Consider the following 12,211-nt stretch of genomic DNA (forward strand, 5'->3'; position numbering starts at 1 on the left):
AACAATAAGTGAGAAGAAAGGGCTCAGTATCCTAAAAACATGCAATGAAGAATTTACAGTCCTTCACCCTGTAGCAGTAGGAGGGGATAGAGTTGAGGAGCTATTTAGATTGAAAAAGGCCTTTGGGATCATCAAGTCCAAATGTTAACCCAGCCCTCTCAAGGCTACTACTAAACCATGTCCCAGAGTGCCACATCTACATGTCTTCTAAGTACTGGCACCCTGAGTCAATGCTTGACAGCCCCTTTCCCTAAGCAGATCGATGCAGTACCTCCTGTAGTACTTAAACCTATGTGTCACACTAACAGAGGGTAATTCAAGCTGGAAGGAGCCTTTGGGAGGTTTCTCATCAAACCTTCCACTCAGACCAGGTTCAGCTATGAGGACCCATCAGGTTACTCAGGGCTTATCCAGTCAGGTCCTGGAAATCCCTAAGAACAAAGAACACACCACTTCTCTGATGTCCTCCTCATGCAATCTTTGGAGTGATGGTGGGAGTAGTGGGGGTGGGTTTTTTTGCTTTGTTTGGTATTTCGGTGTTTCGTGTTTTTTCTGTTTCACAGGGAGGTTGGACCAGATGATCACTGTGGCCTCTTCCAACCTGACCCATTCTGTGATTCTGGGACTTAACAACAGAACTAAAGTATTATGATATAGTAAAGCCGCATCTTTCAAATCCTAGTCCAAAGGCTTTTAACTGCACAGATGCCGAACAGAGTAAACCACAGGTTAGTAAGAGAAGCACATGTGCAAATCTTTGCAACACCAGATCCTAAAACCGCAGGTGTTACTCAGTAATGGTACCAGAAGGTATCGTAACTCAGACTTGGCAAGGGAATATTAAATTGCCCAGGACAATTGGACAACTGGCACAAAATACTACTATTCAAGTGCACATGCAATTCTCAGAGCTTTCTCTAAGATACATGTATACATATATATAGAGATAGTCCAACAACTGATGCCACTCATTGCATTTTACTACTTTCAAAAGAATGACAGAATTCATGAAAACTTTAGCACAACATTTTTGAAATATTATGATCCCTTGAAAACAATTAATTACTGTAGAGAAAGCAAGTAGTTTTTAACCTCCTGTATTTCAAATCAGAGACTTAAATCCCAGGAAAAAACTTTGTATTTCAACTCAGCCATTATGTTCAAATTACATTTCACAGACATAAAGAAAGAACTAAATGAAAATAGTATTTTGGACTACTTCCATCATTTTAGTAACAACACAGCAATCTGCGACCACCCACCTAGAATAATATGAAGAGCTGAAGTTACTGGATCAGAAATGCCAACAGTTGAATAGCATATGCAATCTGTTGATCCTGAAAAATAAAAAAGTAGGCATCAATTTGTATCTTTGCAAAACAAGTATTATTGGCACAGTCCTCCAAATAAAAGCATTATGTTCCTTTGGTTTGTTTCTTTCTATTTTATGGAACAAAGCAAATATAGGAATACTGTATTATTATTTTTATTATTTAAACTCTATCATCTCCCCCATGAATACAAATTATTGCTCTCCATACAAAGGACAAAAATTTCACAATATAAGCAATAAATATGTAGCAGTTATGAAGGGAAGTTAATTTACATGGAAAACTTCACTATTACATTATAGCTTTTATATCAAATGAGCCAGGCGTACATTGATTCTCCTCTGTTTAGGATTTCTTGCTCATTGAGATCTCATGAAAAGAAGAGAAGTTGATTGGTCTGCTGTTTTTTGTGGTACTGACCTAAATTTCGGGATGTCATCTTATACCAGAAACTTCTGCTCTGTTCTATTATTTGAAAATTAGTAAAAATACTTGCTTTCAGGAATTAGTTCCTAGATAGGGTAACAAAATGGACAGAGATGTACCTTTACAGAATTGATGCAAAATACCTACAAGAAGAAAGTGGGGAAGCTTTAGCTTTCACCTATATGGTGTTTAGAAATCGACAACTCCCTGTTTCCTATAGAAAACAAGACCCTAACATAGGATCTGGTTTCTGTTCTGCAGCAGTCAGATCCAGATATACAGAAGTGCATTTGTTGCAGCACCTAACTCTGAATTTATCTTACAGTTTCTCCCATCCCTTCCATGAAACTGAATTCCTTCAAAGTCAAAGGTAGATGCCTGAAAAGATAAACTTTGTCCACATACATATTCTCAGATTTCCTACCAACACATCAGGTGATAGAGCAGCTCAAATACAGTGTACTTGATTTCTGATGACTTATCAAGTTGAAATAGAAACTAATAATGGAGGAATGAGCAACCATTATTTAAAAACCACTTTTAGTTCTTTTTCATTTTGGAAATAGTCAGGGCATTAGCAGTTAATAAGAGGAGCAAAGAAAATTCTTTCCTTTTCAGAAGACTGACACCACTTCCCCTGCCTGTGAATGGCACGACAGAAGCTTTTACCAAATAAATGCCATGCAGAAATCTGCCATAGTGAACAAGCAGCAGCTCCAGGAGCCAGTTAAAGAGAATGTAACAGAACTGCAGGACAAAAGAAACAGTGACTAAACAGACCTCTCCCTACAAGGCTAAGTTTCAGGATGGTGCCAGTGCAGCATTACAGGCATACGCCACTGCAAGACAGAGGACTCCAATTTCCCTCAGTATTACAACAGATGAGGTACACAGAAAATGATCTCATGTCACATTTAAAGTTCTGTAAAATAAAATATTAAGTGGACTTCTGAAGCTGAAGCTATACTTTACTGCCAAGTTTCATATTGTCTCCTATGCTCATGAACAGGAAATTCTGACTTATTTTGAAAACAGAAACAATCACTGAGAGATCTGACCTAAACTTCTACTGCCGAATGTACAAGCTTAACACTTCATCCAACATTTCTCATTTCTTCCATATCTATATGCATTCTGCTCCTACAATTACCTCAATTACATTTGTCTTGATGCAAACAGTGCTTCCAACTGGATTTACACTACAGATGGAAGGAGAAGAGGAGAATTCATGCAAGCTACTTTTCGATACCAGAAGCCCATTTTCCTATGATCTTCTATATCCAGTTAAAAACTGATTAATTTGTTTGGCAATTACACGGAAATTATTTACATTAACTAGTAAGGAAGGGCTAAAATTAAAACTGAAGTCTGAAATTAATTCTGAGATTCTAAAATAGAAGACATACCAAAAGTAAAATACTGTTGTTTTTTTCCTCTTGGAGCTGGTAGTATGGAGCAACAAATCCAGTGACCCATTTACATGGATTAACTACTATGGAATTCCTGACATGTAAAAAGAGAATGTAACTTGCCATACACCACACTAAGCATGAACCTCATAGTATGTGTTTAATGGTCACAAAAATGTTCATGACTAAGGGTCTGAATTCCTTTGAATACTTAACTAAACAAGACTTCTAGATATTTAGGTAGATCTTCACTAGATGTGAAATCTAAAACTGCTGAAACAGCACTCTGAACACAAATCCATAAAGATCTGGGTTATGGCTAATAAGAAAAGCAGGATTAGAATGTAAATATAGCTTGAATAATATCACATGATCATCATCTTAGGATTGCCAGAGCCCTCCGTTTGGGCAAGAAGCTTCCCATAGAGCATGACTCTTGACTAATGTTAAGTGGTGGGTATTGTACACTCTGGCTAAACCCACAGAAAAATTATATACATACTCTGCCAGATTTTCTTTGGGGATTTTTAAGCGCAACAGCCTGAGTGAAGAAACATAAAAGAAGTTTTTATGGGTTGCAGAGAATTACATGCAAATGTGAAGAAAGTAGTTGGACTGCTTGCTAACACTGGGTCCTAATTCACTTTAAAAAAAAAAAAAAAGTCAAACATATTCAATAGAGAAACTAATTATTGCATTGGTTTGTTAGCAGAGAAGAAAATCAGCATGCAAAGCAGTGATTAAGTTTCAGGTTGACACGCACAGCAGCATGTGTGCATGTTACACTGCAGACAATATGCCAAAGCTGCTGGGCAAGGACATCTTGTCAGGAATAGCTGATGGCAGCTCCAGCTTGAGTCAAGGTACTAACACACAGGCCTCAGTGGAAGCCTTGGGAAGCAAGACATCTGCATGTGACAAGCAGATGCAACAGAAGATCAACAGGTTCTGCTGATCCTATTGACCAGATACCCCCTGCTGTAAGTTTAGATGCCCATCTCACTTGTGTAAGCATGAAAATTTGAGTGCCAGTTTCAAACTGGAGCTTACCTTAAATATATTAATTCTTTTATCTAAAATACCACCAACCACCAGTGCTGCGGATTATTCTGCTTATCCTCCAACTCCTATTCCAGTACTAGAATCATCTTGCATAGGGCCAGTACATTTCAACAATGGTGGCACCACACCACCATACCAATAGGTAGATGCTGAACGTCTGAATTCTCCCACCTAAAGAAAGCTTTCATCCCAGATACTTTGATACTAAGACCTCACTAAAAACATGAAACATGTAGAGGGCACAACATCTCGTCTTTGTTAAAGCAGGTATAATTACTTTGAATCTTTACCATACACCACTCATTTTCTCCGAAGTCTGTTTTTTATTAGGAGTCTCATGGTTGCTATACAGGCAAGTTCTTCTGTGCCTTTTTCCTCTGTAAGTATGAAAAATACAATCTTTTACAGAAATCAATTTAATAATATAAAAATTATGGAAATCCTTCCTTTTAATTAATCAGTCACAAGGAAGAATGATCAATATATTTATTTAAATATGAAAGATCACATACTCTGCATAAGTAGATTTTGCTAAAGCAATACTAAAGAAAGCGAAGTGAAGGACTGCATTACACAGAATGAACTACAGCTAAATCACCAGATATTCCCTTTGCATGTGAACATTGCTAGATATTTGTGAGTAGCAGACAGGTACACTCAGACACCACTTCACAAGTTTAAATTGGTAACAGAACTACCAAAGTGGTTAAGCAAAAATCAGATAATTTGCTGGATGTATGGAAGAGTTCATGCCATTGACTGGTGGAACAACAACAGACAAAGTGCTAGATTTATTAGTCAGAATCATTATTAGACTATTAACTTACAACTAAGGTTTCTTAAACCAAAACACGCACATTGTGTGGGGTACAAATATTTATTTTTGTGCTTTTATTGATGGAAAATGAAACAAATTACAATCAACTGAAGTACAAAACTAAGCAGGTGACAGAAGCAAGTCACCTAGATGTTGATCCTATGGAAAACAGTGAATTTAGTAAGAAATAGAAATACTTCTAGAGCTCATGAGCACTGCTCTATGTGAGATACTCTTGACAGAGGTATGTGCTCCCATGGCACCTACAGAATCCTCAGACAAATCAGTATAAGAACAGTATTTGTAGTGAAAAAAGATAGAACAGCAACTTCAGTGTGAGTCTATTTGTGCAGAGTTTTTGTGAATCCATAATCCATGCAGTCATCATACAGATTAAATGTCAGGTAAGCTGCCCTAATGACAGAGTAACTGCATGCTTTTGGACCAAACAGCATTTAATATTTAGAAAAATTCTATGAAACCACTTTTCTGAGAAGTACTTCTTAAATGAGAAGGAGTTGACACATGCAAAAGTAAGGGGAGAAGCTACTGCTACAGGGAGAGATGAAGGATCTGGGTTTACACCCATGTACCTACTCAAAGTTTTGCATATCTTCCTTTACACATACAGAAACTAAGAAGACAAGTTTAACATCTGCAGAACAAACTGGCTTAAAGAGAAACAGTCCAGAAAGACTTTGCTGTAGGATTTTTTTGGTAGATAATTCCTTCAGCGTAAGCTCAGTAACACAGGACAACAAAAGTGGATTAATCTAATAATGGCAGATTTTAGAGATTAAATTAACATCACCAGAGTAAGTAATATTGATTTACTTGTCTACATGGCAGACCTACCATATTAAATGCAGTACTTAGCCCTAAGACTGTAATTTCAAGAAGTTTAATGGATTTAAAGTATTGAAGGAGGAGCATAAAACACGTACTTCAGATTTCAAAGTGGATATAGTGAACTTTGAAATGAGATGCTAACTAAATGGCAAAGATCATTAAATACTACAAGCTTTGCAGCTGAGAACAGATGACTTGGGTAATTAAACAAGAAAGATAACTTTTATTGCTATGCTTTAACACATTTTCAAGATAATTTTTACACTCTAAATAACAGTGGTATGAGTCCAATCACACTTCACAACTTGACTTGAATCTATTTTTTAAGTTTGTGAATGAATCCTCCATCTTATTTCTGCATTACATTCATACAGGAAGCCTGTACTGTCTTTGGCATTTTTACCTTCTACAGTGCCACATCAACATCCTGATTATAATCATACTGCATCCTTCAACATTACAGAGCTGACCACCAGAACCCAGAGTGATCTAGATACAATGGAAGCCTAAAAAGCACTATAGCTATTAACTTTGTGTCTATACTCAATATTCCCAAGTGCTTAGATTTTCCCCCACAATGGGTTGAAGACTTGATTTTTGCAATTAATGCAGTACAACACAGAGTGAAGTGGGTTTACTTTTTCCTGTCTGCTAAGATCATTAAGAATATTTAATCTAGTAAGTTCTTTTAAACTACAAAAAGAAGAGCAGTTAACAGCTTTGTCCTCCTATTCTATGCCAAGAACAGCATTCTATTCTATGTAATAAGAACAGCAAATTACTTTGGCTGACTCCAGAGGATGCAATTTTAATACTAAAACATGTGGATGAAACCTCAGTGTCCAAGCTGTAGCAGGAATCATTCACTGTTTTTAAGTTCTATGGAGACATATTAGTAGTCTGAATGCAGTGAGAACACATGGCTGAAAGTGCTTTTAAGGCTAGTAAGAAATAACTAGCTTTTAAGGCCTAGAGGAAAAAATAACTAAGAAGAGGTTTTCAGAGACACACTATGGCTTCTAAGTACTCTTAACAGCAAATCCATTTACAATGGCAAACAGTCAATTTCCACTGGCAGATTTGAAGAATGGCTGTGACTAAGGGAAATTCAAAAGCTAAAACTGCCATTTGAGTACAAGACTTTTATCCAGGTCAAGAAAACCACAAGTTATTTCATAGTAATGTTTCCTAATGCATAAGAATAAATTATATTTTTCAACAATAAGATACACTAAGGAAAGAGGCTGTTGGGAAAATGACACAACTGTTCAAAGGAAAAAAAAAAAACCAAAGAACCAAGCAGGGACTTGTTCCAGAAAGTTAGAATCATGATTTACAAATAGTATTCAATATTCAAAAAAAAAAAAAAAAGAGCCTGCACAATGGAATTCTGCTATGAAATAAAGCTTATCATTGAAACACAGTCATTTAGATGAGTGTTTTAGCACTAAATCTCTTTCATTTGTAATTTTGAACTTTTGTGCAATTAAATTGCCAGTCTCTGAGCAAAGAGATCTGCTGAATTTAGTATTTCTTTGAGTACAGAAACTGTTTAATCACAACCACAAACCACAACCTGACATGTTTATCCTAACACAACCTGGTATCAGGAACTAAGTGATAAAAAAGGTGGAAACACTGATCCACTGTCACCTTACCCTAGGCTCCTGTCATCACTGAGTAAACCACCTCTATGCATCAGAAGACATACAGAGCTTTAGATCTTCATCTCTAAACTATGAGTAGTCTTTGTTTTCAATATCTATCAATGAGTTCTTAGGTTATTTTAAAGAATGTTGGTTATAAAGAAGTAGAAAACACAATGGATGAAGTTTTATTAGATGAATGATTAGTATTTCATTATTACTTTTGACATTTATTTCAGGATTATTGGTTTAGTTTAAAAAAAAAAAAGGGTCATCTTAAGAATTTCACTTATTTTTGGAAGAGACTTCTTGCAGTAGTGCTAGAGCAAGAGTATCTGTTGGGGTCACTACATGGCCAGAACTCCATTACATAATGCAAAGATGAATAGAGAACAGCTTCACCATGGGCTGGAAAAATACAAACCAGAACAAAACCCCAAATCTTGCTGCCTTGAGGGAGGGTTATGCTATTTCATACTCAGTTTAAGGTCACTGTAATGACTAGATGTGTCAATATTTGTTCAGTGACTTGACTACCTTTTTCAGTAAATAAGCACTTTCACATATATACAGTAATGGATCATTTTAAATACTGTACAATATACAAACAGACAAGGATATATATTATCCTACTTCCAAACACTTAATTAATAGAACTTTAAGGCCAGCTTCCTTACACATCATTATAAATAATTTTTGAGGGATTTAAATAATGACTTTGAGAAAATATTTGAACTATAGCACTGATTACAAGGCTGTACCTCATGTCAGTTCTAGGAATAGAACATACAGTATACATTTAAATAGCAATAGGATACAGTGGACAAAACACAACAAAACAATAAAATATGTTAAGAGAAGTGACTTGATACCGGTTAAGAAAAATAAAATATCAATGAAGATAATACTTTTTGGGTGTAATTGGAAAAAATACATTAAGATAATGCTGAAAAAGCCAGGTTAATTTTTCCAGAGGACAAAGAAATAGCTCTTAATATTGAGGTTCTCATTTTTCGATTGTATCTTCTTATGGTCACATATCACCAGTATGCAAAATCTTCTGAAACCAGTCATGCAAGCAAAAAATCTTTAGTTCAAGAAATTTGCCCAAGTAAGAAAAAGGAGAAGAAGAAGAACACTTCAAGTTCTATTTTTGTGAAGTTCATTACACATACTGACTTTAATACAATGCTTTAACAAATAAAATCAGACTGTACTTAAATGTAATAGAAGGCTGAAAAACCATAAGGGAATATTCACATTGTAACTTTTAGATACCAAACATTTATTATACTGCAAGCAGAAAAGGTTAAGCTTCTTGCAAGCAAGAATTCAGAACATTTGGGTCTGGATACATTTTTCACAGAGATTAAGGAGTATAAAATTAGTTGCCCATAGCTTGAGAGTACAAACTTTTACTTCACTTGGTATAGTTTAAGAACCTGAATTACATTTTCTCAGAAGCCTTTATTTTATTTCTAACCAGAAGCTCACAATGTTTATTTCATGTCCAGCTCTTTAATTCAAAGCTCAAGCATCAGACAAGAAAAGCAAACAGCATAGAAAAGATACTGGACTGTCCCCCTGTATTCCTACAGTGACCTCAAATTTACTGATTCTGTTAAAGAGTTACAGAGTTAATTCTGTCCTGTAAGAAAAAGCAAACTTGTTAATCTGCTTTTTAACAGATGAGGCAGGATGAGGTAACAGCTGGGACACCAGACTGAAAACAGTAAGGCTGATCTAAATATTATTTGGTCAATAATAATAACTAATCATATCAAGAAACACTTCAGTTTGAAGAATGACTTCTCTCAAATGACAGCAGTCAGGACCGCCTGAAAAAGTGGCTGACATTGACAACTGTGAATGTGTACCACCTCTAACAAGGGCAGAAACTGCAACTTGATCTGGAAAATGAGAACTGTTCCTCAGTTGTAGATGCCCTGTACTTGCTGCGAGAACAAATGGAAGAAAGGAGAATCCAGGAAAATTAGCATTTGTTCAGAGTTTGCCAGACCACTGGAAACTTCTCATTATACTTCTAACTAAATTAGTGGGGGATTCGGAACTGGAAAAATATTTACCAGGTAAATTTCTGTTTAGTAAATTCCACTCCTTAATGTGTTTAGAAGGGTACTACTGTCAACATCTTATCTCATATTAACACACAGTAAGACACAAAAAAAAAATAGTAATTAAATTCTGAAGTTATACATTAAGATTTAATTTCCTTTACAAAATATTCTTCCTAAATTAAATTGCATGTGATCAATAATTTTATATGGATACAAACGTTTTAATTAGGTGTCTTGATAGAATATCATTGCTCAGATCTTACACTTAGGCCAAAATTCATGAAGTTATGAATAAGAAAAAATTTCAATAATGAATGAATAAATTAAACTGAAAGATAGCCCTTTCTTACCAGCAGGAATTATGCCAATCCTTATATTGCACTGGACTAACGATGCTTTGGGATTATTTTGGTCTATGCCAGAGTCCTTCTGCATTCTTCCAATGAGCCCATGCATCACTTCACTGAACATGCCGTCCCCACCAACACAAACAACACTGCCAGGAAACACAAATTAGAATGCACACTAACAGTCAATAAACAACAGGGCAAGTGCACTACTTAGGGCATGCACTAGGCACACCAAAAATAGTTGTTCTATTATCTTCCTTCATTTTTACAGGATATAGTAGCCCACAGTCAACTAGGCAATTAACAGTTTCAAGCTACAAAACTTCAAATGCACCTAGACACATCTGTAACATTAGGAAAAAATGTTGGAATGCAACCTGCAAAAAATCTTTATCCTCTACTACTGTGTGCAGACAGACAAATATTAGTGGAAATTCACTATACAAATAAAACACAGAACAGGACTGTACATACAGCTTTTGAAGTACACAAAATGGGAATAGGGTACCTTTACTAAAAAGAGAAAAGTTGATATTTGCCACTTCAGGCAGTAGTATATTTTACACTGTTTAACAGGAATATACAGTAGAGGAAAATCAAAATCCAGAGAAGGGCATGCCTGCACCTTCTTTTGAACATGCTCAGATCCCATAAAATTGACAGAAGTCATTTATATCTACATAACCATTCATAACGAGACAGAGTTCTAAATGTTACCAGATGCAAAACTTTGTTTCACAAATTTAATTCAGGTCAGATCTGGTACAGCAGCTGCACAGATCCTGAGTACGTTAAAGTTCAGCAGTGAGTCCACAGCCAAGCAAATACTAGGAAGTAAAAAGACTCTTTTTACAGCAGTATACATTTTATGAACAATAATCAAATGCACTCAGTAACCATAAACATTTTTTAACTAAACTAATTCAAATACCCTTTAAAGGAACACATGAGAAATCCAGAGTTGCATAAATAGTTCCTAGTACACAAGTCTAAGAACGTGTACTGCTATCTATTGCAATAATTTCTAAAACATAAACTAATATTCTTTCACATCATCAGCAACAGATATTGCAGAATAAGCATTTATTTCACAAGACAATTTAATCTAATTTTTAAGTATAGACGATTAAAATTTAGTTATTACTGCATTTTCAGCAGATGGAAAGCTTGAAAAAAAAAAACCAGTTTTGTTCTGTGAATAGTAAGAACAGTCTTAAAATCATGAATTCTCCAACTCTAAGACCTAGGAGACAGAAAGAAGGAATAAAAAGATATTTGTTTTCAATTTTTGTAATTTTTTTTCTCTTCCAATAGTTTAACTACACTATTCCTGAATTTTAGCCTCATCTTTCTCTGCAGACTCAAAAAATGGGCTAAAGAAACAAAAATTTCCCTGTCAGTTCAAGGTCAGTGTTGTCTCAGTACTGGTTTGCTCAAAGCTCCATCCAGCCTGGCCTTTAACACTTCCAGGGATGGGATATCCATGACTTCTCTGGGCAGTCTGTCCCAGTGCCTCGCCACTCTCACAGCAAAGAATTCCTTCCTTAAACTTAATCTAAACCTTTTAGTTTAAAACTGTTCCCTTTTGTTATATGCCCTTGTAAAATGTCCCTCTCCAGCCTCCTCTTAAGCCCCCTTGAGGTACTGAAACATGCTCTAAAGTCTCCCTGGAGCATTCCCTTCTTCAGGCTGAAGAAGCTCAGCTCTCCCAACCTGTCTTCACAGGAGAGGTGCTCCAGTCCTTGGATCATCTATAACAAAAACTATATGCAGACTTGGAGGGGACAGTTACATGAATGCCTATACCTATCAAAGGTAAATATGATAAAGAACTTCACATATGCAATAACAGCACAACCAAATTCACAGCAAATATCAGAAGACCAATGTACAAGTCAGACATGTACTGCATAAGTGAAGGCCCCTGGTAAAGAATGTCTGAAAGAAGCATCTTAGAGTGATTGTTACTCATTGGCTTTATTTTACTAGAGGGAGAACATTTCCCTTCTTAGATAGATGACAACAGCAAACAACATCTGCTGGAGGACTTCAGAAGCTAATCCACAAGGAAATTGCATTTTCGAAGAATTACAGTCCCTTCTAATCTCAGCCATTCTGTGAACTAACTCAAAAAGTAGGAAAGACAACCCAACCAGAAACAATTTTACAAAGGCTTGTGCAACAGACAGATGCATAAGAAACCACAGTGATGTGTCACTGCTTCCAAACACGGCTATTACCTG

General features: G+C 36.0%; 1 protein-coding gene across 1 annotated transcript in view; it reads right to left on the reverse strand.

Annotated features, from left to right (window-relative positions):
• Window positions 1-12,211, reverse strand: part of CERK (ceramide kinase) — a 42,962-nt gene that overhangs the window by 15,668 nt on the left and 15,083 nt on the right. Inside the window, exons 6-7 of the mRNA XM_030255987.4 lie at window positions 9,969-10,114; window positions 1,263-1,337 (exon numbers count right to left, since the gene is read on the reverse strand). Coding sequence (XP_030111847.4) covers window positions 1,263-1,337; window positions 9,969-10,114 — 221 coding nt within the window. The remainder of the gene's footprint in view (window positions 1-1,262; window positions 1,338-9,968; window positions 10,115-12,211) is intronic.

The sequence above is a fragment of the Taeniopygia guttata genome, chromosome 1A, assembly GCF_048771995.1.
Source record: "Taeniopygia guttata chromosome 1A, bTaeGut7.mat, whole genome shotgun sequence".
Lineage (NCBI taxonomy): Eukaryota > Metazoa > Chordata > Aves > Passeriformes > Estrildidae > Taeniopygia > Taeniopygia guttata.